Consider the following 27,863-nt stretch of genomic DNA (forward strand, 5'->3'; position numbering starts at 1 on the left):
TTAACTATTTTTAAAATTTTTCAACATCGGGCTGGAGAGATGGCTCTGTGGTTAAGAGCACTGGCTGCTCTTCCGGAGGTCCTGAGTTCAATTCCCAGCAACCACATGGTGGCTCACAACCATCTGTAATGAGATCTGGTGCCCTCCTCTGGCGTGTGGTCATACACAGAGGCAGAATGTTGTATACATAATAAATAAATCTTTAAAATTTTTTTTCAACATCCTTAGTTACCATATTAAGTGCAGATTAAAATCAACATCATCAGAGTGACTATTTTTTAAGATAATTGACAATAAAAGTTGAAAAGAGTATGGGGGAAAAGAACTCATACACTATTGGTGAGAGTGCAATATAGTCACTATGTAAATCATGTACCACATTTTTATTATCTATTCATCTATTGAAGGACTGGATCCATTTGCTTACTATTGTAAGTAGTGCATTGGTAAACATAAATGTGTAAACATCTCTGTTGAAGACTATGGAGTTCTCTGGGTACATGCCCATGAGTGGAATAGGTGGGTCAAATGGTAGTTCTATTTTAGATTTTTTTGAGAAACATCCAAACTGATTTCTCTAGTGATTATATTTATTTACACTCTCACGAACAGTGCATAATACCATAAACGAGTTTCAGAGATCTCAATATGCATTCCCCACTGTGTAGTCCTGGATGTCTCTTACACAAATTGCATCTCAGGAAACAGATTTACATACTTTAAAATGTTGGCATTAACTCATTTAATCTGGACTAGAAAATGTGAAGATAACTTCAGTAGAGGATGTGATTTTCAAATTACAGAGTTTCCAATGCTTTAAATCATAATGTATCTTTATTACTTTCTCAAGGCAATTTTATATTTTTCATAACAAGCATTGTTCTTAATTTAGTAATGTATTACAGTGTAAACACAACACTCATGCCAGTTTTATTAAAAATTTTTCTAGCATAGGAAATTATTCACTACAAGGTCTTGTCCTAACTGTAGGCAATCATATTCATTACCTATATGCAAACTGCTTAGAGCATAAAAAGTCTTTAAAAATTAGAATAGTTAAAATTCTCAAACAAGTGAATAAGATGAATATCTTGAAGTTCAGACAACCATGACTGAAGTCAGTTGGTGAAGCCAAGTGGGCATACATACAACCTCACGTTCACTCAAAGAAATTCACTTGATGATCACATGAAATGAAAATACAGTTCTGTTTTCCAAAGTGTAACGAGTCAAGAAAAGAATAATTAGTGTTTTAAGAATACTTTCTCAGCAGTGAGGAGGCACATTCACTATTGCCAGTGGTAATTAGTGAATCTTTGTTTACTGATAGATTTTTTTTGGTCTGCATCTGTTGTGACTTGGAGAAACAGTCACCTATTTCCTCCCTTAGTAAATACTTTTGACTCAATATTTTTATATTTATTCTGCATCATTTAACTGTTTATTCAAATTTCTTGACTGCATGTGAGAAGTAAAGGAATGCAGGTATTTTCTATAACTTATTTTGGTAGATAATATGTTGACTTAAAACTCAGTAACTGTGTTTCAAATTTTCATTTTACTTAGTGCTTTAGAGTTAAATTTTATTTCAATAAAAACACCACAATTACTTTGTTTAAGGAATAAAATGCAACAAAGAGTGGCCTCCTGGCCCACACTTCTCCAACACCTATGCCTGTCCTTATGTAACTACTCTTGATTCTTTGAGTTATTCCTTTGGGTGCTCATATCTGTTTCTGAAGGAGTGGGCTTATGCTATTTTTCTTGGCTTTTGAATTGTAAATATTAACGTTTCTTCACTCTATAGGAGATAAGTTAGTGTTCTTAACATTTTCAACTATATAGTCTCCAAATCATATAGATATCTCCTTCCTTCTCTGTTTTTTTTCTTTGTAAAGTTTAAATTAGCATATAAAGTATTGTTTCCTGATGGTATTTTCTTAGATGGTTTTGGTGGAAATGCCTCTCACCACCCACTCTTCTGCCTTATCTGAAGGTGAGACACTACAGAAAATACAATATATTCTTCAGGATCTCACCAAAATTAAGGGAAGAATAATGTCAGACTGTCATAGACTAAAACCTTCTTCCAGATTAGAAATGTGCACTACAGCTTTCTTCCCTTATAGGTTCCTATGTCTCCTTCACAGACTGAGTCTTTAGATATGTCTCATGTGTCCAAACCTTCCATTTTTTTTTAAAAACTGTGCTTGTAAGTGTGTTTGTGAGTGTGTACATGTGTGTGCGTTCATGTGTGTGTGTGTGTGTGTGTGATACGTATGCAGTGTGCAGTGCACACAGAGGCCAAAGCTGAAGTTGTAAGTGGCTCACAAGCGACCCAGCATGGGTGCTGGGAACTGAACTCAGATCCTCTGCAAGAGCTGCAGATGCTCTTAACCACTAACAATCTCTCCATCCCCTCTCTATGATTTTTTAATTTATTTTTTTTGTTAATTTCAAGATGAGTACTATGCTTATATTATCCCCTTCCCTTGCTTCTTTGTAACTTTTCCCATCCCCGTAACCCTTCTCACATGGCCTCTTATTCTTTCATTATTATTGTTGCGCGCGCGCGCGCGCGCACACACACACACACACACACACACACACACCATTCTGAGTTCATCTAGTGTTGCTCAGTAGTGGCACTTGTATCCTAAGGTAAACATAGTCATCTAATTGGACTTGAGGTCCACTCAATAGGAAGGAATTCTTGCCTGGGCACTTTAAACCCAACTCATGGCTGATGAGGTCGTGAACCCTAGATGGGAACTTACTACTGCCATTTCCCTAAGCCTACTTTCTAACTGTATTCCAAATATTTATCCTTGTACAGACAAGTCTAACTCTCACCCTTCATCAAAAAGGCTTCTTTTTGACAGTAGATGCAAATCATTCCAGTCCCCTTTAAAACCCAATGATGTATATTTAAATTTTTATTTATTTATTTATGTATTATTTTTCCATTCAATTATTTACACTTCCTTCCCTGCTCCCAATCCTCTCCTGCTTTCCCACACCCCCTCCTCCCTCTCCCACCCTGCTCGAAAGAGGGCAGGGAACTCTGTCCTGTGGAAAGTCCAAGGCCCTCCCTCCTACATCCAGGCCTAGGGAGCTGTGCATCCATATAGACTAGGGTCCCATCTTCCAATTATTCTACTTGGTTTAAAGCCTAATTTCTCCCAGAAGTGGTCCCCGAGCCTCAAGACACAAATGCAGCTTCTGTTCTAAGCCCCCGGGGTGCTTGCTGTCCAGCCTTGTAGCCACTTGTGCCTAAGTCTTCTCTCCCCAAACTGAATGTTAATGTCAGGGGCACATGATCACAATATCATACCAACAAGGACACTGAGACCCATAGGGGAAAGGTATTTTTTTCAAGGTTGAAGGAGTTGTGAATTAAATGTCTCACTTATTCCCATACTTCTGTGGCATCCCTGGGATATCAGTAGAGCAGGATGTCTCCCGTAGAGACTGGAGATGTCAAATGAATGAAGGCATGCTAGGGAAGTTTACAGGTGGGATGTGACTATCGGTTCTAGAGATAGCTAGGCGGATAGACAGATAAGGCAGACAATGTCCTCAGGAGGCACTGAGCCATTGGGAAATCAAGTGGCTCTTACAGATCCAGAAGGGCACTTTGGTGAGGCCAGTGAGGAGCTTGAGATACTCAGAAGGCTTTGGAACAAGGAGCAGAGACTATCTTGATCTTGCTCTAGCAGGACAGGATTGTGATACCAGCATCTCCAGTCTTACCATGGAGTGAGAGGACTGCAAAGCTTCACACAGGGTGCAGGGACCCACTGCCCTGATTCAGATCCTGCTGCCTTGGGAACTCTGCCAGTAATTCCAGCCTCTCCTTCTATACTCCACTTCTAGGTGAGACCCGATCACCAGGGTGGAGGGAAGTACCACCATCTGGGAAGTACTTCCAGTTCTGTACTGAGAGACTGGCATCTAGGTGGTCATTTAGGGGCACTGTCCTGATTTCCTCACAGCAGGAAATAGGAGAGTCTGCTCCCCAGGCAAGGGCACAACAAATCTGCAGATTTAGTTTGGAAAAGTTAGGAAGAAGAAGCCAGTGTTCTTTGTCTGTTGATCTTCTACCAGCCATATTTTAATGAAGGAAGCAGTTGAGAGCACAAGACACTGAGCGTGGGGCCAGCATAGCTGCCATCCTGTCAAGGGACATTTATTTCAATTCTGGACTCTCAGACACTTTGATTTCTTCTCCCACTCCATTTCTGAAGCGGTATAGGAGAGGGGACATTAGGCTGACTGAAGTCCAGAGTCCTCATGGGAAAAAAAAGATTACAGAGGACATAGTGCTCCCATAGTGTTTTCCAGATAATTAATCAGTTGGTGACCCCTTTATCCCTAGCCAGCGTGTCCTTTTACCGTTGGCTGTGGAAACAATCCCGTCTCTCCAGAGCGGATCTCCTGTAACTGCCCTGCTGCAAGCAGAGCAGTCTCAGTCTGTGCTTCGCAGGGCTGAGCCCAGGCACACTCACAGGTGAGAGATGGGGTAGGGAGGAGGACAGGGTAGAATGATAGAGTGGTAATGTGGATAATTCAGTGTTCAGGGGAGAAGGATGCATAAGTGCCCGCCAATGAATGGCAGACAGCATGGGAGTGGGTTGAATGATTGGCTAGGTTCAAAGTCTGGGACTGGAATTTTCTCTGGTCCCTAGGTTGCTGAATGACTTCAGGTGCACTGTTCTCTGGACATTGATCCCAAGTTTGGAGCATGGTTTTGGGAAAGACACCTAAAACTCATTGCCTTTTTCCTGGTGAAAAAACAGGAAGGATAAGGCTCTGTCTTCTTCATCTGGGAATGTCCTCCTTGCCCATGCCCATGTGTCTGCCTGGCATGGAGTAGATACAATAGTTGAGACTGTTGAACAAACTGTTGAGAAGAAATGAGTGTAGAGTTGACAGGAAAGTAGAAGAGATATAGCTGTCTTTGGAATAGAAAGGGTTCTTCTTGGGTGAAATGCTAACTTTTCCACTGAAGTGAAAGTTGTGTGGACCGTGTTGAGAGAAAAATTGGGGCTGTGTGGGAGGAAGCGAGATTCAAGAAAGTAAACAGAAACTCTCAGGCCAAGAGTGCTGGAGGCACAATTTCCCCTGCCAACACTGTTATGCAAGACAGAACTACAGCCAGAGAGAGCAAGGGCAGAGTTGGCAGGTGGTCATGTACATCGAATCATGTGTTGGGTCACCCTGTATGTGGAGAGTCCATTGAAATCTTCATTTTTATGTCATTTGTTCCTGTGTTCAGGTGCATGTGACACACATGACTATGCTTTGTGAAGTGTTTGACTGTCTCTGTGTGAGTATGTCTCTGGTATGTATGTCTGCATGTCTGCATATGTCAGGACATACCTGTGTCATTGTGTAGCCATGCTTATTAAGTTCTGGGTCTTCCTATATCTGAACTGCTGGTGCATAGTTGACTCTGCTTGAGGTTTAGGGCAGTGGGCGCCTGGGTGACAAGGTTACTAGTTCTACATCTTATGCACCTCTGCTTCATTTTGTTCTCTTAAATCAGTCCTTCCCACCAACCATTTCAAAGCAGTACCTGCATTACCTGGGGCACTGAAGTATGGCCAGTATCCTAGAACTCAATCCTGCGCAAGCTATTCAGGAGCTGCCAAAATATCTCACATAATCAGAAATAGTTAGAAGCTGGAGGTATAACATTTATTAGGCACCTACTATCTGCTAAATCTTTACGAGGAGGAAGAAATATATATATATTTGTAGATGAAGTACCTTACTATGTTGTACAGACTTATTTCAAACTCTTGGAGTAAGGTGATGCTCCTAACTCATTATTGGCCACCATTCCCAGCTCTTAATTATTCCACTTTAAGAGGAGAGAAAAAAAAGCAGCTCAAAGAGATCAAGTAAATTCCTTAAACTTCCTCTTGTAATTTCCTATTAAAAACTCTCTACCCTTGTTTGTTTGGTAAATAGTTTCAAGCTGACCCTGCTCAAATGCCACCTCCCCTGTGGAGCCTTCCCAGATGTCCAAGAGGATTAGCCCTTGAACAAAGCCCTGGAAAGTTCATATGTGAAAAAACAATTGATATTTATGTTTAGAAGGTTTATCATTTAGGGGAAAATAAACAGCACAACAGAAAAAAATCATCAGCAACTGAGGTGCGAGTATAAATAAGAACTAGAAGAGAAGGGAGAGAGAGAGAGGCAGCAAGAGGGAGCTGTGGAGTTCCAGAGAGGCTTCTGAAGGGTGGTAGGAGCTAGATCTCAGTGTTGGAGTAGGGTAGGAATGGTGTTTTAGGTGGGGAAAGAATATGCTGGATAGGCTTGTGAGAAGATGTAAGAAGCACTGAAAAGGCCAGTCAGGCTGGCATCTGGGGAAGGAGAAAGTTCTGGGAGCAGTGGCATCAAGACTGTATCAGAATTCTGGGAGCTGTGTTGCAAAACTTTCCTGAGTAAGGTAACCCACGCTGTCTTCAGTAGGGGACACAAGAGTTGGTCAGGCAAGAAAGCTGAGTGGGAGGAATGCCCAGGGCTCTTACCGCTCTGGTTCCTCTCTCTAGAGCACAGAAAACTCACTGAGGTCACTGGGACTTCGTCTCAGGATGGATGGCAATATGTGTACCCTCAGGACTTGGGAGCTGTGGGCAGGAGGAAGACCACACTTCAGACGCTTCAGACAGTGTTGAGATCTGGCGTACAGCCTGTAGGTGAGAGAACCCTGCTGTTTCTTGCCTTGTGTCCTCCCTACCTCCTTCTCTGCCTCATCTCCTCCCACTCTGCATGGCGTTGGGGGAAAGGGCACATGTGAGCTTCTGTTCTCCCACAAATCATCTTTCTGTGCCCCCGCATTCTCCTTCCCTTATTGACAATGCTCTTCCTGCTCCCGTTAGTCTATTTCTAGCGGTCTACTCATGCTTCCAAACTAAGTCCCAACTTCACATCTTTGTTGGGATCTCCCTTAAATCAGCCAGGCAGAAGAACACACCCCTGCTTGGTACACACATTTAGGGTGGTGTTTACTACATTCTGCCTTGCTTGATGTTAAGGTCACTAGCTAGCTGTAGTGCCTGTGCTCAATTCAGTGCTTGAACTGGAAGAAGCACTAAGAAGTTGACAGGAACTATGTGGTAGAGCCAATACACTGCCCCAGAAAACTCCCCAACATGAACTCTGTCTGCTTCTCTTAAGGCAATGCCCAAAGCAAAGAATGATCAGACTGAAAAGGACATGGAAATAGAATTCTTTAAGATTGTGAACATGAACTCTACAGCATGGACGGGCTCACTGTGAGCCTTGTCAGTTTGGTTGCTCACCTTCCTGGACTTAGGGGGAGCTGGGAGGACCTTGGACTAAACATAGTGAAGGGAACCCTGATGGCTCTTTGTCTTTGGAGAGGGGTGGAGTGGGGGTATGGGTGGAAGGGAGGGGAGGGAAGGGGGAGGAGAAGGGGAGGAGATGGAAATCTTGAATAAAAAAATGAGAAAAAAAGCAAACTGAAAAAAAAAGATTGGATCTCAGGCACTGTGGGCATTTGAATTGAAGAAGGATGACTTATCACACATAGAAGAGATTGTTTGAACTGCCAGGTAAAAAGCTGTAGAGAAAGCCAGCTTGACACACAACCTCCCCAGAGGCTAAAATTGAAACTATTTATAGTAGTTACATGAAAGCTAGGTTTATTTCACTTAAGGAAACTAAAATAAATAAAAAAAAATCTATAGCCCTCCAGTATCAGACTGATCTATCTCTAGAAGCCACCAGGAACCAACCAGAGAACAGGAAGAAGCCATCAGGTACTTGGGAAAGGGAGCTACCACCAGTTAGTATCTGCTTTCTGCTTAATCCTCACAGTGCACTGTCTCATTTAATATTGACATCAAACATCTAAGAGAGAAATCAACATACTCATTTTATAGATCAGAAGAATGGAGACTAAATGAAAGTGGCTCTGTGATTACACAGCCAATCAGCACAGACCCAAGCACCTCTGATTTCAAAGCATGCTTTTCTGCAGCACCATATACACACCTAAGGGAGAGGTTGGGAAGACAGGCCTGGTACTGGTACCAAGGATGGAGTGGAGGAGTGCCAAGGTACCGACTTGGTTTCGTAACCCTAGAAAGCAAGTTCCCCAGGATGGTTCATAAGTAACAACGACAGAGGAAGGAAAACAAAAAGGTAGGAAATGCCCAAAGACTGTCCTGCCAGTGGACTGGTCATCATTCCTTCTCCTCCACTGTTCATCCTCTATGTTCACTTGCTGGTCTGCAGAGAGCTTTAGTCAAGATGTCCTTATTGGGTAAACTGTGCTCAAATCTCTGGACACAGCAGTGCAATGTGGTTTTTTCCTGACAGTTCCTTGTCCCCTTATCCTCTAGGACCACACAAAAGCTTGATCTTTTCTCTTGGCAGATGGTGTGCAGGTCAGTTCAGTCACAGGACAATTTTAGCATCTTTGGAGCAATGTGAAGAAAGCATGTTTTAGAGAAGATGTTGAATGGGGACAAGTGAGGGCATTGTTTCTGAGACTACAGAAATGTTAAGTTTTCTGTCCAGTTGATTTTATGAGGCAAGTTCAGAGCAAGGGCAGGCTTTGGCCGGTGTCATCTGTGGGTGTTCAGCCCTCTTCTTCCTAAACCAATGGCCCACATGCCCTCTTCCCACTGTCTGGAATTCTCCTCACAACAGTTCTGCTTAATGAGCTCCTGCCCATCCCCAAAGACCCAACTCAGGTCATTTTCCTGTGAACTCTTCCCAATCTCTCCAGGAAGAATTACATCCTACTCAGTTCACATTATTAGGAAAGTGCCAATCTCTCTGACCTTGGGAAAACTGTTGAAGGGCAAGAAGCTAAGGCTCATCCATCTCCCCATCTTCGATAGCACCCAGCATGGTGTCTGTGTCAGCAAACCACACCCCATGGGCCAAATACAGCCAGACTCACTTTTTATACACACAGTTTTGTTAGAACACAGTAATAGGTATCCATTTACACACTGTGGGTGGCTGTTTTACCCCACAGCTGCAGAGCTAAGGGGTGGCATGAGAGACTGTACCATTGAGAAGAGGAGAATATCCACCTTCTGATCCTTTCTGGGCAGTGCTAGCCAGTTCCTGAGCTAGCACATATGTAATGAAATGAACGGAAAATGCAGCAAGATGTCTTAGTATGAGATTTAGACTGGTGTCCAGATGGCCCGAGTCCTAACTCTACCTCTGTCTAATTGCTTGATCAAGGGTGTAAGGACGGTGATGATGATGCTGGACCAAAGCACAGAAGTTCTGAGCATTTATTACCTACTGGACACCTACGAGGACTTCTAAACTCACCTCTTGATTCTCCCAATCAACCCCAGGATTGGACAATTATATTTTTCTCATTAAGAAGAAGAGATTGAGGCTCAGAGAGGTTACACTGCCTTTGCTGGCACAGAGAGGCTCATCCAGGGCTGGTAATCAGGTCCGGCCAGCTCCGTAGGTTGGGATCCTAATTCTCTCTCCTCAAGAGCACACTTCCAAAATTAAGTTTCCTCATAAAATTAGCATTATTGGATGAGGAATGTGATTTTCAATCCATTTTACTAAGCAGAAACGTGTGTAAATATACAACATTAAAAATCATCTGGAGATGGTTCAGCAGTTAAGAGCACTGGCTGCTCTTCCAGAGGACCACGGTTCAGTTCCCAGCACCCATATAGCAACTTACAATCATCTCTAACTCCAATTCCAGTGGATCAGATACCCTCTTCTGGCTCTTCAAGCATGTGCATGGTACACACAAACATGCAGATTAAACAGCAAACGGATTTAAAATATTGTTTTTAATTTAAAAATTATTTTTTAAGGTCTAGAAAGTCTACTCGGGGTTCCCAGAGCTTAAGCTTCCTGTCTGATCTCTTCCTTCAGCATTCCCACGGGTACCTGATCTCCATGGCTGTGACCAACCTCACATATCAACCACAGTTCCAGCTCCTTGGCTTGATGGATGGCACAGATGCCCACCCACTTCTGTTTCTCCTTTTCCTTAGCATCTACCTGCTCAATGCCCTGGGCAACCTGAGCATGGTGGTACTGGTGAGGTCAGACGGGGCTCTGTGCTCCCCCATGTATTACTTCCTGGGTCACCTGAGCCTAGTGGATGTCTGCTTTACCACAGTCACTGTCCCCAGACTGCTGACCACTCTACTCCATTCTGTCCAGGCCGTGTCCTTCCAGGCTTGCTTTGCCCAGATGTACTTCTTTGTAGCGCTAGGCATCACTGAGAGCTACCTACTGGCAGCCATGTCGTATGACCGTGCAGTGGCTGTGTGCAGACCACTGCACTATGGTGCGGTCATGACGCCCTGGCGCTGCCTTGCGCTGGTGGCTGCTTCCTGGGCTGTGGCCCATCTGCATTCGCTGTTGCACACACTGCTCATCTCCGCGCTCTCCTACCCCCGCTCTGCCCCAGTGCGCCACTTTTTTTGTGACATGACAGTGATGCTGAGCTTGGCGACCTCAGACACGTCAGTGGCAGAGACTGCCATTTTCTCAGAGGGTCTGGCAGTGGTGCTGACTCCACTGCTCCTTGTGTCCCTCTCCTATACCCGCATCCTCCTGGCAGTTCTTGGAGTGAGGACCACAGGAGGTCGGCGCCGTGCCTTCTCCACCTGCGGGGCCCACCTGGTGGTGGTATCGCTTTTCTTTGGCTCAGTCCTTTCTGTCTACTTCCGGCCATCTTCTGCCTACTCAGCTCGCTATGACCGCCTGGCCAGTGTGGTCTATGCAGTGGTCACGCCGACCTTGAACCCTTTTATCTACAGTCTTCGTAACAAGGAAGTCAAGGGCGCTATAAAAAGGGGGTTCAGATGGAGAGCTGCACCCAAAGATAAGTAAGGGATGGTCTGGGCTGTCATGTCAAAAATAGTACTACCCCCAAATCAATATAGTCTCCTACCGTCTCTCTCCAAAATCAGTATATTCTCATTTATTCCCCCTTTCCTTCAAGTTCTATAAATTTTGTTCCTACACAGACTTATGCCTAGTAAAATAAAAATTAGATCCCAAGCAAAATATGACCACATGTTTGTATAGCAGTATGCAACACAAAGTTAAGTGAATGACAGTAAATTGGATGCCTTTGTATGTTGTCTGGGTGCTCAATATAGAGTTTAGTTTCAAATTTGGAAAACTAAGAAGAGAACGGAAAGTAAAGATAAGTTCATCGGGTCATATAGCACCGTAAACACAGAGTGCAGGTGACATCAATGGCAAATGCAGAGGAACTGAGGAAGGTGGGGACCTGGCAGTGGGTTTAAGGGGGTCTTGCTGCTTGCACAGCAATGTCAGTCATAGCCATGCAGGCTCTTCTGGGGGGTACTTCTAGATATTTTAAAAGTGATTTTCACTTATTTTTTTAATTCATAGATGCTCTCTTCTCTATTTGCATTGTGAACATTCAAAGAGACAAAATTTTCCTCCACCCACTCAAATAAACCTCGAGTACCGTCCCAGCTTTTCTCTGTGTACTAGTCCGCAATTTCCTTTTATTTCTTGAAATAATATATCTAGAAGAGCTTGTCGTATCAATACAAATTACCCCCTAATTCTGTAATGTGAACACCCAGCTATATTACTTCCACTGAATTTTAATCAGCTTTGGCAATACTTCCCACATACAAATATGTCTTCCCACCATTTCACCATCACAGAATAGAATGGACATTTAGCAGTGAATTGTTTGTGGCAAATGCTGGCCTAAGTGTGCCATGCACATGACTCTCACTTAGAGTCACGTTTCTGTCTACATTTACTTGCTTTAGTTATTATTACTATTTTGTTATTTAGTTATTTTTCAGTGTAGTGTGCTACTTCAATGAATCTGTAACACACACATTGGTGGAAGTCAGCTTCTCTTTGTCCTGTTCTACTTCACATTGTCTCTTTTCCTGTTCATCTGACTTCTTTTTTACTTAGATTTCTTTATGCTTTTATTCAGCTTTGAGTTGTCTTACTTGACAAAGTTTATCTGCTGTATTAATCATCCCAAAGAATGGACATTTAGTTTAACTGATATCAACTCTATTGTTTCATGTCTTTCAATTCTATTCATGCTCTTCACACTCACATTTATTAATTTCTCCATCTTTTCTCAATAATTTTGAAAGGCTTATATATCATCTTATATATCATCTTGACTTCCAGAAAGAGGGACTCGTATCATAATCATTGTTGATGTGACTTGACATCTCATCTGTTAGCATTAACAATCTGTGGTTGTCCTTGGAGAATGGAGTTGATGACCCCTCAGATCTCAGGAGTCCTATAGTTCTATTGCACTGCAGCCTTAGATGTTACAACAGAGTCTCTTGTCTTGAAAGCTTCTGGAAATTCAGGCTCTAAACTCTGACTACTGTGTGAGCTCCACCAGTTCATGTAAGGACCTTTTATATCTTCATGCCTTAGGGTGGTCAAGAACATTCACATTTGGGCATGGAGTACTTTAGACACTAGTGCCTAACCTATTGCTTCCATGATGTTGTTCTTCTAAAAACCTTCCTATGTCCAGGGTACCACTGAACATATAGAGGGAGCTTGCCATCCCCTTTCAATATCCAAACTTTTTTGGATGTCCTTTTTTTTCTTATCCAGAGTATTTTTATTTTTGCCATTTTTTCTAATTAAAATATGATTACATCATTTCCTTTCTTCCTCTCTTATTTCAACTCCCCCATATCTCCTATATGCTCCCACTCAAATTCATGGCCTCTTTTTATTTATTAATGTTACATACATATGTACATAAATATTTAAACACAACCTGCTGAGTTCATTTAGTGTTGTTGTGTGTATACAATTTGAGGTATGGCTACTTGTTATTGAGTGACCAATTAGAAAACATCTCCTTGGGGAAGACTAATGGCTTTCCACACAGATATTTTACTCATTTTTATTAAAATTATATTTTATACAATGTATTCTGATCATGGTTTCCCTTCTCCAACTTGTCTCAGATCCTCCTTACTCACCCAAATCCACACCCTTTATTCCTCTATCATTAGAAAAACAATAGGCATCTAAAACCAAGGTAAAATGAAATAAAAACTAGAACAGGACAAAACAAAGTTAAAAAGCCAAAGAAAAGGCTCAAAAACCACATACAGAGACTCATAGACACGCAAATTTGTGCACAGAGTAACCCCACAAAAAGACAGAGTCAGAAACCATGATATATAGGCACAAAGTCTGTGAGGTAAAAAACAAAACAAAAAATGAAAAACCTCAAAAAATATCCATTGAGTTTATTTTCTGTTGACCATCTACTGCTGGTTATGAGTCCTGCCCTTAAGCCACACAGCTATTTTAGATGTGTATCTGTCAAAGTTTACCTTCTGTATTAGGAGAGGAATACAGTGGCATCTGGAAATGATAGACTACAGAAATAAATTTGAGATGATCACTTAGCACATGCAAAGGTAGTTTCCTTAAGTACTTGAAGATAGTGACAGCTGGTTTGCCAGTGATGGAGAGAGTAGGCAGAGGATAATTACTCCTAAGCCAAATTTCAAGTGGATCAGAAATAGAGTTAAAGAAACTAAGACTTCACACAGCGTGTGAAAATGGCACTATACAATATTTTAATAGAAAACTCCTTTTCAAGAACTACTAGAGAAAAATGTATTGGAAAATAAGAGCAACTTCTTTTTCTACCCCAAATTTAAAATCTTTAATAAGAGAAAAGTAGACAAATAACCAATGGAGGAAAATTCCGTCAACCAGATAAAATGACAATATCCCTAGGAGGAAAAAGAAAGGAAAGCAACTTAAGGCAAAGATGTTGTTCAAAGAACACATGAAAGGAAAAGTAGCTGATAAATATAGAGAAAGGGTTTCCTTTACTGAAACAGTAATTCAACTTAAAAACAGTAAAATCTTGTATTTTACCTAGGAGAGCAATAAACACCTGAAAGCAAAATTCTAACATTGGGGATGCTAAAGAAGCATTAATCTTCCCATTTTCTTTGGGGAGATTGGAGTAGAAGAATGTCTCCAGCAATTTGGCAGTTTCCACTCAATTATAAAATGATGATATAATTTGAGCTAATATAGCTATTTCTGAGAATGTATCCATAGGAAAATAATTGCAAATTATTTGGATTAAGATGTAAAATTAAGGCAGTATTATTTAAATCAAGAACAAATGTAAAATAATTCAATGTACATCAAAAGCAAGTTATTGAAATACATTATTCTAAAAGTGTTACAAGTCTTGTCAGGTGTGGTAGCCATGCACACTGCCAGTCCCATTACTCAGGAGGTTGAGGCAGATGAATCACTGCAAATTTAAGGTCAGCCTAAGCAACATGGAGAGATCCTGCCTCAAAATAAAATTGAAGATATAAAAGCAGTACAAGTCCTTATGCAAAATGTTGAGTCCACAATACATTTTAAATGAAAACAATTAAACAACTGTTTAGGTCACTTATTTATTATATCCACAGCTAGGCTATACATAGACAATATGTAGAGTAACAACTTTTAACTGCTTTGATAGAGAAGGGTCCAGAAGCACAGGAGACCTTCACATTGGTTAGTTAGATGCCTTCAAGTAGCTGTCTACTATTTTAGTAGTCAGTGAGTTTTTGAAAATAGTAAATAAAGTTAACATTGGCATGATTGGAAGATTTCTTTCAAAGGTAGTCTTTTAGGCATATTTTAGGAAATATGAAAAATGCATTCAATGCAAGAAATCATCTTGAATAAACCCACAAAGCCTTGTTCATTTTAGGAATTAGCAATCACCTATCTTCAGGATGTTTATACCTGGTTTAAAAAAGAGTGTAAATTAACCAACATATAAAAGGACTGAATAACTCATCCCAGATTGCACAACTTTAATTCAAATAAGGAATTAGCATACAATATGTAGACATCAATAGAAGTAGTTCATCATTAACTGAGAAATAATTGGTGCTGTGATTTCCAAACAATGATAATTTTATAATGACCATGAAATAAGTTCTTAATCAACACAAAGAAGAAGCTATGAAGAAAATTTAAGGAAGAAAAATGACTCCACAGAACATATGTTTTAGACCAAGTGCATATTAACCTGGAAATAGTCCTCATTGAATAGATAGTTTTCTCAGAAGCGAAGTACTAAGGTGGCTGAGGAGTTGGAGATGTTTTCGTGAAATTGGAAACTACTGTATATTCTCTGAACACTATACTCCAATGTTAGTGCTTACACAGACTTAAATGGTAATCAAGGAGCACCCTGGGTGTGTCAGGTCTTAGGTTACGCCACACATGAAGTATAGTGGTAAATTCAAGATTCATGATGGATTCTAGCTACTGGAACTTGAGGAAGTCCCTTCATATGTCACTATTTGAAATAAATTGTGCCTACTATTTGAAAACATATTTTTAATCATTAGAGTCATTGTTTCAGAGAAAAATTAGTCATCTGCTTTGAAAACACCCTTCTTAAAGCTCCCTTTATATCCTGATTTCTGAAGCTATATATGAAGGGGTTCAGCATAGGGGTCACCACTGTGTACATCACAGTCATGACAGTCTCCTTCACAGTTGAGTTATCAGTTGATGGACACAAGTAGAGACCAATGATTGTCCCATAGAAGAGAGACACCATAGAGAGGTGCGAACCACAGGTGGAGAAGGCCTTTCGTACGCTTCTAGAAGAGGGGACTTTGAGGGTGGAGGACACTATTCGTACATAGGATAAAAATATCAACAGGAATGGGAGGATAATGACAAATCCTCCCATGATAAATATCATCGTTTCATTGACCTGAACATCAGAGCAGGCTAACTTCAGAAGAGCTGACATGTCACAGAAAAAGTGAGGGATCACATGGTCAGCACAGAAAGAAAGCCGAGCCATGAGCAGTGTGTGTGTCAAAGAGATGACTGTGGTCAGTAGCCAAGATAGTGCCACCAGGAGGAGACACAACTTGGTGCTCATGATGCTGGCATAGTGCAGGGGAAAGCAGATGGCCACATAACGGTCATAAGCCATGACCACAAGGAGGAAGCTCTCAAAGCCTGCAAAAAGTAAGAAAAAGTACATTTGTGTCAAGCAGGCAGCATAAGGGATGGATGGGTCCTGGCTCTGCATGTTCTGCAGCAGTTTGGGAATGGTGACAGAGGAAAAGCAGAGGTCAGAGAAGGACAAATTACTGAGAAACAAGTACATGGGCGTGTGGAGGCTTGAGTCCAGTTGAATAAGGATAATGATGAGGAGGTTCCCCAGGACGGTGGTAAGGTACATGGCCAGGAACAGGGCATAGAACAGGTCTTGCTGGAGTGGTTCAATGGGCAAGCCCAGGAGGATGAACTCTGAGACAACAGTTTGATTTCTTCTTCCCATGTCGATTTCTTAGCCTTTTCAAACTTAAGAATTATTTGAATGAATATACAAACATGTAAATAATGCAGAACTTTTAGGAAGACATTTCAAAAACTAGATTTAACATGTGTGTTATACAAGATTACTCCATTAGTCATTACTTTTTATTCCAAGTACCTAATAAATTGTAAATTCAATAATACTGACTTCTATAAGAATGTTTTTCTGAAAGTATATTTGTTACCCCAGCTACCTGGAAATCCAAAGCAGGAGGATCCAAGGCCTGCTTGGATCACATGATGAGCTTGGGGCCAGCCTCGCAACTTAATGAGACCCATCTCAATCTAAAATTAAAAGGGGCTGGGGCTAACTTAGAATTTCCAGTGCTGTGATAAAACACCATGACCAAAAGCAACTCAGGGAGGAAAGGATTTGTTTCGTTTACACTTACACATCACAGGTCATCGACAGAGGAGGTCAGAGCAGGAGCTTAACCTGGAGCAGGGTGGGAACCTGGAGGAAAAACTGATGCAGAAGCCACGGAAGAATGCTGCTTACGGGATGGTTCCATCGGCTTTCTTAGAGTAGCAAAGACCACCACTCACAATGAGCTGTGCACTTCTACATCAGTCATCAATCAAAAAAAATGCCCCCCAGGCTTGCCTAGGGGTCAGTCTGGTGGAGGCATTTTCTTGATTGAGGTTCCTTCCTCCCAAGTGGCTCTCACTGCTGTAAAGTTGACCTAAAGTAGCCAGTACAGGCTGTGAGTGGAGTGCAGCGGTAGAACACTTGCTTAGCATGTGCAATGTACTGTTAAGTCTTCGGCACTGGTTTAAAAACAAGTTTTATAATTGTGCCATGAGTGGATTTGGATGAGCAAATAGGTACAAATAATACACAAATCAGAAAACATTTTCTCATTCTTATCGCTCTGGAGTGATTTCACGGTGATGGTGGTGGTAAAAATGTTGCCTGTGGTACCGTTCTTAAGTCTAGAGCAACAACTGTCAAAGCTTGCTGCTTCCCAATGCCAGGGTATGCACGTGAAGCACTAGCCCTCTTTACTCTTCACAGCAATCTCATGACATAGATTCTGCTACTCAATGTTTTTAAGATAAATAAGCAGACATAATCATTTAGCAATTCACCCAAGACCTCACACATATTAAACAACAATCCTGGGTGTTACGTTCAGATAATCCTACTTCAGAGCCTTGTGTTCAGCTAGGACAATGTCTGAGAATGATTACACATGGCAGGTTGGTATATGCTGTCTAGAGAAAAACCTTACCCATTACAATAGAGAAAAATGAGTCGGGGAGGGTTAGGATGTGTAAGGGAAGCTGCATAGGGAAAACCCAGCAACACAGCCAATTCCACTTGTTCAGAGAACACAACAAGTGCAAACAATGAGCCCCTTTGGTAAAAGAGCCCAAAAGAACTAGACACCATGTAGTCTAATAAGCCAATTTGAGGATCAATGAATCAAACACAATCCCTGGCATTGTCTGAATGTGTGAACATGTAGAGAATAACCATGAGACATTAACCCTTTGAGGATGATTCTTTCCTCTCTCTCTTCACCTCCCACTGCTGAGGTAGGCAATCATCTCTGTATTCACTGCTTCAGGATACAGACAGGGCTAAAAAACAGAATCTGAAAGTTTTCTTAGTTCTGGATTCCCAAACCTCAAAAACCAGAATAAGTGAAAAATTTACTGGTAGATAAAACAAAACAAAAGAACAACAAAAATTTCTGGATAAAAGTAGAAGGTGAAAAGAAGCATCTTTCCAGGAAATGGGAAAGAGTCCCTAAAACAAGAGGGAAGAGTGAGGGTGAATCAAAGGTTTGTGTGTGGATCCCCTAGTGGGCGGAGCTGGTAATATCAAGAGAAGACATGAAGATTAAATACAAGCTTGACTAAGATGGGGAATAAAACCTTTCAAAACTGCCATATTTAATAAGTCACAAACCTGGCAGATTTGACAAATTGACTTTCGTCAATGGATAAACGTAAGTAACTAATATGTATTAAAGAAGCTAGAAGGCAATCAATGTTGGATGTATGTCCCTCATTGTGTCATGTCCCAAGTAGCCAATGGTTGCCACTCACTTTCCTTTCTAATCAATTAGAGCTGGCATGAAATTAATTGAAGGGAATAATTGATAGCTAATAAAAGTCCTTTGGTTTCTAGGAGTGGTGGCACATGCCTTTAATCCTACTACTCGGGAGGCAGAGGTAAGTGAATCTTACCTCTGTGAATTCAAGGCTAGCCTGGTGTACAAAGCAAGTTTCAGGAGAGTCAGGGCTGTTACTGAGAGAAACCCAGTCTCAAAACCACAAACAAACAAACAAACAAACCATAACAATTCCTAGGTCAACAGTAAGTTTGTGAAAACGTCAATATTATTATTCATCAGGGAAATATAAATTGAAATCACTGGAAGATACTACTATATCTCATCAGACGAGCTAGAAAAAAAGATCAAAAATGGCCAGTGTTAACAAGGATTTAAAACAACACTTTCATACATACCAGTAAAATTTTATTTATATGGGGCTGGAGGAATGGTTAAGTGGTTAGAGCACTGACTGCTCTTCTAGAGAACCACAGTTCAGTTCCCAGCACCCTTATGGTGACTCACAACCATCTGTACCTCGACGTCCAGGAGATCTAATGTCCTCCTCTGGCTTCAGTGAACACTGTATCCACATGGTACACAGAATCACATGGAGGCAAAAACACCCAATAGACATAAAAATTCATTTAAAATTTTAAATATATATTGCATTATAATATATAAATGCACATTCTATTTATTATTTTATTTATAGTGAGATGTGAAATACTAAAGACACTTTGTTAACTGCATTTCTTGAAATCCAGCATCCAGTCAGCTCTGCTTTTACCTGGTTGTGAACACTAATGTGATAAATTGGCAAGTGAGCACTGTATGTTAAAACCATGGGAATTTGAACAAGGAATTCATAGTCACAAGGTCTCTCCCTCATAAATATAAGAATTATTTCTTAGGGGACATTCAGAGACAATGATGCCCTTGGTTAAGTCCGATAGCTGACCAGTCTTGGCTAATTTAATAAGAAACAGCATCCTTATGTTGGGTATCTCAGACAACATCCATGGCATTTTATGGGAGTTTTCCAAATACACAGTAGAACAATCTATCCTATCGATGGTCAATAAAATATACATTAGTGAGGTTTTTAAACTGTCAAAATGAGACTGGGTTGTAGCTCAGTGGAAGAAAACTTGTCTAGGGTGTGTGAGACCTGGATTTGCTCACCATCATCACACATTTCTGTGTGTACTTGGATTGGAGAGATGCTGGAAGATTACATTGAGGAGGAATGAGTTGGAGAAATCTACTACAGAGAGCAACTACAGATAGCAATATATTGTGTTCTTTAAAACTATTTAAAATGGGTATTAAAATGTTCTCACTACAAAATCATAACGACATTAGCTACCGTAGACCATTCTGAAGTGTATATAGCCTCCAGAGCACCATGTTGTCCATGATAACTATGGACAGTTATAACCCTTAATTTTATAGCAGTGAAATAAATTCATCAGAAAAAACTGGAAACACTTACAATGGAAGACACTAATTAAACAAAGATGAACTGACCCTAGTAATATGAGCAAACCACAAGTGTGAACCATATGTAGAATTTCAATTTATTTTTAGAAATACAAATATATTTTCTCTGGACTTCATAATTATCCTTGTGAAATTCATCCATTTTGGATACACTTTTAGTTCCTTGGTGATATATTTTTCGATGTATAACTACTCTATAATATTTTCATTTGCCATACTGTTTTTAGTTCATTTTAATCAGCATGTTTAAAATGCAAAACAATAAAATTAATTATATTAACATTTTATTTAAGCCCATATGCTAAAATAACCTCATCTATTTCGAACTATAATCAATATTAACATTGGTTTCTAGTTCTTCTTTTCAAAATCCAGTATGTATTGTATATTTATGGCGCTTCTCCTTTTGAATTAGTCTCTTTTAAGTGATCAGTAGAAGCATATACTTTATTATTAAATTGTTAGGACATTATCTGTGGTATAGCTTCTCTATCAAAAATTTATATATAACAAACATGGCATATAAAGTGATTTTAGTCATAGTAGTGCTAGAGGAGCAAAAAGTTGCCCTTGATATGCTACATGCTTGGAGAACTTTTGGTCTGTACAAAACTCTCAACGATACAATCGTAAAAGTAACTGGTTCACACACAACACACATAAAGGAGAGGCCTATGATAAAAAACAAATAGCCTATTTTCCATAAAACCACTAGAAAGCCCTCATAAAACAAAAATTGAGTCATGGGCCACTGGAAGATAGAAGGGATATCAAACTGCATCTGAGGGCTACAGCATGGTTATAGATATGGAGACATGAAACATTAAATCGTAGCCCAAACATGGACATTTGACATGTGCCACCTGCTGGACAAACTGAAGACTTGGCTGAGTCAGGCAACTAATGAAGCCACTGGGGTCAGACCAAAGGAAACAAAACTTTGGCAAAGGCCAGGCCACCGTGGACAAAACAATATGAGATTCCTTGATAATACTTCTTCCACTTTTTAAAAGCTACAGTTATTTCATGTCTCCCTGGAGGTTAGATAGTGGTGGACCATGGAGCAGTTAACTGTAATCAGATCAAAGGGCTACAGAGACTTGTCCCCTTGGCAGCTCTCCTGAACTTCTTTTCTACCAGCTTTGCCCTGGAACAGGTAGCATGCAAAACCTGATACCACCACCTACCTTCTTGCCAGGGTGCATCTATGTCTCCTACCCCAAAAGAAGATCCCCATTTATCTATATGCTCAATATCTCACACTTCTTTAGCCACTTAGCAGAGCTACACCACTTATCAAGGAAGCTGTGAGAAAGGAAATGACTAGTCTACACCAGCCCAAGTGCCACTTAGACACACAGGGGCTACTTTGACTGCAGAAGGGCATTAAGAACTCAGCTTATGGAAATTTAGGTAGGGGAATCTCTCTTGCTGTTTATGAACACTGAACTTTTCAAATCTTTGTGTCTGATTCTTTATTAAGATAGATTTGCTTTTATTTTGTATGTGGATGTTTTGCCTGAATTTATATCCCTGACCATATTCATACTAGTGCTTATGGAGGTCAAAAGGGAGCATTAGTTTCCCTGGAACTGGAGTTACAGATGTTTGTGAGCTACCGTGTAGGTGCTGAGACTCAAACCCGGGTCCTCTAGAAGAATATCCAGTGTTCTTAGCTGCCGAGTCATCTCTTCAGTCCTGGATCCAATTCTTGACAGTGAAACTACTAGACTGCTTTACTTCTAGTAAATGGCTGCTTTACTTCTTTGCCTCTTAAGAATGTATCACCAGGAAGGATCTGAGATGCTTTAGTTAAAGTATTTGCCACACAGGCACGAGGACATGAGTTTGAATTCCAAGCACAGGCATAAAAATCTGTACATGGCCACATATCTGTAACATCAGCTCATTGGAGTAGAAACCAGGGATTTCAGAGCTTTGTGGCCAGCTAGCCCAGCTGAAACAGAGAGCTTCTGTGTTTCTGTGTTAGTGAAGAGACTGGATCAGAAAATAACATGGAGAACAATTGAGGAGTACATCTGATGTCAACTTCAAGCCCCTACATGCTTACGCTTAGGCATATACCCCCACAAAATATGCATGCCTACACATGAGCAGGCACACCACAAACAAATAAATTCTAAAAACATAAACAAATATAAAATAATTCATTAAAAGGGAACATTAGAGGAGCAAGAGTAAGGAATAAGGGAATACAATGGGGAGAGACATCCTAAGTTATCAAGGACCATGTTATGATATACACATCACTTTGGTGGTGGGTTCTTTCAGTTCACTCTGTTTCAATCAACTCATTCTGATGGGAAAACACCAAAACTTACCTCACAATGCCATCCTCTCTAGAGAGACACTATGTTGTTGCATTTGGAAGACTCACTGCCATTGCCCCTAGGTTCTGTAACATGGATGCAGTACTTTTCTAACTGTGTTCTCATCCATACCCTCTGAATTAGTGCCAAACCTTGGTGTTAGAGAAAAGATGTGAGAATCAAATGACAGGTATTATCTCAAGTGAGAATCTAAGTTAATTCCTAAACATACTGAAACGAGGAGAGTTTAATGGATAGTAATAAAAACTAGCTTTGTGTAAAGGGCCTCTCATTATGGTCTTCTATATACCGCCTTCCTGGACTTCAATCTAAGTTTTCTGAGATCCTTAGGAATCAAGCTCCATGAGCTATAGGCCTATGATCTTGGAAAATTGAGGGAGTTTGCTAGCCTTATACTTAAATTTCAGTGACTTTTACAGATCATCTTTCAGAAATGTGGGTTTAGAATACTTGATTTGCAAAGTATGAAGTACTAAAAATATATCATAGATTGCTTTCTATTGAAAGCTCTGATACCCAATTACACATGGAGAAAATATAGTACTGACGATGGTAGAAAATAAGGATGGTGGCTTCTAAATATCCCATAGTCCCGTCCTTTCAAATGAAAGACACTGATGTCTGTGAAAGCGGATTTTGGATTGGCTACCTCTTCTGAATCCCATGCCAGCTTACCCAACTGGTCGAATTGAGCTCCATTCAGACCCTGTTCCTTGTCTTCAACTTCCGTGCTGTGCATTTTCAGCTGGAGTTTCTACTGTCTTCTCTCTCCTCTTTTACAGGGCCCAGACTCCCGGGATCCCTGAATCCCACAGAAACTCATTAGTTAACACACCGAGTATTTCTCCACTCTCTTACCATGGACCGCGGAGCAGAGAACTGTAATCAAATCAAAGGGCCACAAAGGCTTGTCCCCTTGACAGCTCTCCTGAACTTCTTTTCCACCAGCTTTGCCCTGGAACAGGAAGCATGCAAAACCTGATACCATCACCTACCTTCTTGCCATTGTGCATCTATGTCTCCTACCCCAAAAGAAGACCCCCATTTATCTATATGCTCAATATCTTATACTTCTTTAGTCACTTTACCACTCTAATCCACATATCTGAATAAATTACATTTACAACAAGGATTCTGGGCTCATTACAAACCTTATATTCTCATGAAAGCTTCACTTAAACATCATGGTCTTTATTGATAATTCTCTCTTTTTTTTTTTTAAGATTCTTGCAGTACATGGACACACAGATATTGAAAGCAATGATGACTTTCAAATCTTATAAATGCATCACATTAAAAACTACTGAAATGTATAAATGAGCAAATTGTGTGCTATGTGAATCATTTGTCAATAAAAACTTTGTTAAAAGTTATTAGAATCAAACACTACACAACTTGATACGCTGCCTTGTGTTATTTAATATATATATGTATACGTTTACATATAAACATATGTGTACCTATCTTTTTTGACTAGACTTTGTTATAAAATGTAACTTACTAATAATGAAAAAATAGAAAAAAACATGTGGCTCAATATTATTAATGAGACTTAACCTTAGCCACTGATTCATGGAAGATAACTTTTTTCTTTATATTATTTTTGGGATAATAATATTTTATCATTTTCTACATTCCCTTTACTTGCTGCAAACCATCACATATCATCTTATTTGCTCTTCTTCAAATTTAAGGTCTCCTTTTTTATTAATTATTGTTACATGTATATGTATACTTCAGTCAAGTTTATTCATTCTGTGTTCAAACTCGGTAATATTCAACCTCATTGAAAGAAATGTACTTTAATAAGTCTTGTATATAACCATTTTTTACCCACTTCCAGAAGTAGAATTTTCTGTAAAGCTAAAGATTCTATAAAACTAAATCCAACAATATATTCAAAGAGTTCAAGCTGATGGCTCAGATCCTTTAGGGATATTTTCCCCACAGACATACTGAGTTGAGCTTCTATATCTGGGTATAGAAATGTGCATTATATTATTATTCAGTACAGTCCATGCATTTGGCACATATTCTTCTCACTTTTCTATGCCCATAATTCAAAAGTTAGTTCTTTTCCTGGTATCCCAGACCTATGGTCTATTCTACTTATGTATTTTAAATTAATGGCTGGCTTTTATAAAGTGATCCATTTCCTCTGCCTTGTGCTCTAGTCCTGACACTTCATTTTATACTTATCTGTTCCCTTGGTGAGGCTTTAAGCTGAGATTCAGTTTATTGAACGTTCATTTCCAGTGTCATTTCAATTTGAATTTATTTATTTATCTATTTATTTATTTATTCTTTTTTTAAATTAAGATTTTAAAAATACCTCCTTTTCTCATTTTACATAGCTATCCCCATTCCCATTCCTTCCCCTCTTCCTGCCCCCCAAACCACTTCTTAGAAAGGGTAAGGCTTCCCATGGGGAGTCAGCAAAGACTGACATTTCACTTTGAGGCAAGGCCAAAGTCTTTGCCCCTATATCTAGGCTGAGTAAAGTATCCCTCCAAACAGAATATGCATCTAGATGACAACAGTTCAAGAACTAGGAATAAATCCTGATCCTGCTGCCAGTTGCCCCACAGACTGCCCAAGCCTTACAACTGTTCCACACATTTAGTGGTCCTAGTTTGGTCCTATGCAGGTTCCCCCACTGTCATTCCAGAGTCAGTGAACTCTCACTAGCTTAGCTCAGTTGTTTCTGTGGGTATCATTATCCTGGTCTTGTCCCCTTTGCTCAAGTTACCACTCCACCCTCTTTTGGACTGGTCTCCAGTAGTTGGCCCAGTACTTCACTGTAGACCTCTGTATCTGCTTCCAATAGTTGCTGGATGAAGGTTCTATGATGACAGTTAAGGTAGTCATCAATCTGATCACAGGGGAAGGCCAATTTAGGTGTCCTCTTTACTGTTGCTGAGAGTATTAATTGGGGCCATCCTTATAGATTCCTGGGAATTTCCTTAGTACGATGTTTCTTGCTAGCCCTTGAATGGCTCTTTCAATCAAGATATCTCTTTCCTTTCTCTTCTTCTCCGTACTTCCCCTTTCTTGAAGATACGATTCCCTCATGTTCCCTCTTCCCTCCCTTTCTCCCCTTTCCCTCTCATTCCATATTCTCTTCTCCCCCCCCCCAAAAACTCCCAATTTTTCTCAGGAGATCTTGTTTGTTTCTCTTTTCCAGGGGATCCACGTATGTCTTTCTTAGGGTTCTCCTTGTTACCTATCTTCTCTGGAATCATGGATTATAGGCTGGTTATCCTTTGTTTTATTCTAATATTTACTTATGAGTGAGTACATACCATGTTTGCCTATCTGAGTCTGGGATACCTCACTCAGGGTGTTTTTTGCTAGATCTATCCATTTGCATGTAAATTTCAAGATGTATTTTTTTTTACAGCTGTGTAGTATTCCATTGTATAAATGTACCACATTTTCTTTGCCCATTCTTCAGTTGAGGGGCACCTAGGTTGTTTCCAGTTTCTGGCTATTATGAATAAAGCTTCTATGAACACAGTAGAGCAAATGTCCTCATAGTATGAGTATGCATCCTTTGGGTATATGCCCAAGAGTGGTATTGCTGGGTCTTGAAGTAGACTAATTCCCAGTTTTCTGAGGAACTGCTGCACATTTTTCCAAAGTGGCCATACAAGTTTACATTCCCACCAGCAATGAAGGAGCATTTCCATTACTCCATATCCTCTCCAGTATAAGCTATCATTGATGTTTTTGATCTTACTCATTCTGTCAGGTGTAAGATAGTATCTCAGAGTCATTTTTTTTTGCATTTTCTGATGATTAAGGATGTTGAGCAATTTCTTAAGTGTTTTTCGGCCATTTGCAATTCTTCTGTTGAGAATTCTCTGTTTAGATCTGTACATCCTTTTTTATTGGATTATTTGGTAATTTGATGTCTAGTTCCTTGAGTTCTTTGTATATTTTGGAGATCAGTTCTCTGTCTGATGTGAGGATGGTGAAGATCTTTTCCCATTCTGTAGACTGCTATTTTGTTATAGTGACTCTGTCCTTTGCCTTACAGAAACTTTTCAGTTTCAGGAGGTTCCATTTATTAATTGTTGATCATAGTGTTTGTGCTACTGGTATTATATTTAGGAAGTGGTCTCCTGTGCCCATGCGTTCAAGGCTACTTCCCACTTTCTCTTCAATGAGGTTCAGTTTAGCTGGACTTATGTTGAGGTCTTTGATCTGTTTGGACTTAAGTTCTGTGTATGGGACTAGATACGGGACATATTTGCATTCTTTTACATGTTGACATCCAGTTATGCCAGCACCATTTGTTGAAAATGCTTTCTTTTTTCTATTGAGTAATCATAGTTTCTTTGTCAAAAATCAGGTAATTCTCTTTCTTAGTTGCATCTTTGTGTGGTTTGGGTACCAGGGTAACTGCCACCTCATAAAAAGAGTTTGACAATGTTCCTTCTGTTTTGATTGTTTTTGAATTCTTCTTCTTATTATTATTACTATTTTATTGATTGATTTTTATTGAGCTATACATTTTTTTCTGCTCTCCTCCATTTCTACACTTTCCCACGGTCCCCATGCTCCCAATTTACACAGGAGATCCTGTCTTTTTCTACTTCCCATGTAGATTAGATCCATGTATGTCTCTCTTATGGTCCTCATGGTTGTCTAGGAGTGTGTGGAATAATTTGAGGAATATTGGTATTAGTTTTTCTTTGAAATTGTAGTAGAATTCTTTGCTGAAATCATCTGACCATGGGCTTTCTTTGGTTGGGAGACTTTTGATGATTATTTTTATTTCATTAGGGATTATAGGTCTATTTAAATTGTTTATCTGTTCTTGATTTAATTTTGGTTTGTGGTACCTATCCAGAAAATTGTCTATTTTCCCCCTTAAATTTTCCAATTTTTTGGAGTACAGAATTTTGATATATGACCTGATGATTATCTGGATTTCCTCTGTGTCTGTTTTTGTGTTCCCTTTTCGTTTCTGGTTTTGTTAATTTGCATATTTCCTCTTTGCCTTTTAGTTAGTTTGGATAAGGGTTTGTCTATCTTGTTAATTTTCTCAAAGAACCAATTCTTTGTCTTATTGATTCTTTGTTTTGCTTTCTTTGTGTCTATTTTATTAATTTCAGCCCTCAATTTGATTATTTCCTGTCATCTACTATTCCTGAGTGAGTTTGCTTCTTTTTGTTCTAGAGCTTTTACATGTCCTGTTAAAGTCGCTGTGTGAGATTTCTCCAGGTTCTTTATGTAGGCACTCAGTGCCATTTTATTGACCATTACTTAATCACAAAAGTAGAAGAATCCCATGGACTGTTAGATTCTTCATAATGTCCATTTCCAAATTGTTTCTAGGCAGCTAGTATCTCTTCTTTATAGTAAGTGTTCACTGATCCACCCATATTGGATCCTCAGAAAACCATGTTACAGGATCAGCATGATATTTCTCAGCAGCCATTAGAAAAATACCCCCAATCTCATCTATTATTTTGAAATAGAATTTAAAGGTTCAGTTATTCCATGCAACTCTTCCCAGGAATCCATTCTT

At 39.9% G+C, this 27,863-nt stretch overlaps 3 protein-coding genes across 3 annotated transcripts in view; 2 read left to right on the top strand and 1 right to left on the bottom strand.

Moving 5' to 3' along the window:
• The first annotated feature begins 4,438 nt into the window (after positions 1–4,438).
• Positions 4,439–27,863, top strand: part of LOC119811235 (olfactory receptor 1468-like) — a 55,973-nt gene continuing 32,548 nt past the window's right edge. Inside the window, exons 1-2 of the mRNA XM_038324940.1 lie at positions 4,439–4,510; positions 6,564–6,710. The gene's annotated coding sequence lies outside the window, so the exon portion shown is untranslated. The remainder of the gene's footprint in view (positions 4,511–6,563; positions 6,711–27,863) is intronic.
• LOC119811234 (olfactory receptor 1L4-like) lies at positions 9,934–10,878 on the top strand. Its single transcript, XM_038324939.1, has one exon. The coding sequence runs from the start codon at positions 9,934–9,936 to the stop codon at positions 10,876–10,878; it is 945 nt and encodes a 314-aa protein (XP_038180867.1).
• Positions 15,422–16,372, bottom strand: LOC119811450 (olfactory receptor 1E5-like). The gene has a single exon (XM_038325387.1). The coding sequence runs from the start codon at positions 16,370–16,372 to the stop codon at positions 15,422–15,424; it is 951 nt and encodes a 316-aa protein (XP_038181315.1).

This window comes from Arvicola amphibius, chromosome 4 (genome assembly GCF_903992535.2).
Source record: "Arvicola amphibius chromosome 4, mArvAmp1.2, whole genome shotgun sequence".
Taxonomy (NCBI): Eukaryota; Metazoa; Chordata; class Mammalia; order Rodentia; family Cricetidae; genus Arvicola; species Arvicola amphibius.

Coding starts and splice junctions, on each gene's coding strand:
- LOC119811234 (XM_038324939.1), top strand. CDS start 9,934: ATGGCTGTGACCAACCTCACATATCAACCACAGTTCCAGCTCCTTGGC.
- LOC119811450 (XM_038325387.1), bottom strand. CDS start 16,372: ATGGGAAGAAGAAATCAAACTGTTGTCTCAGAGTTCATCCTCCTGGGC.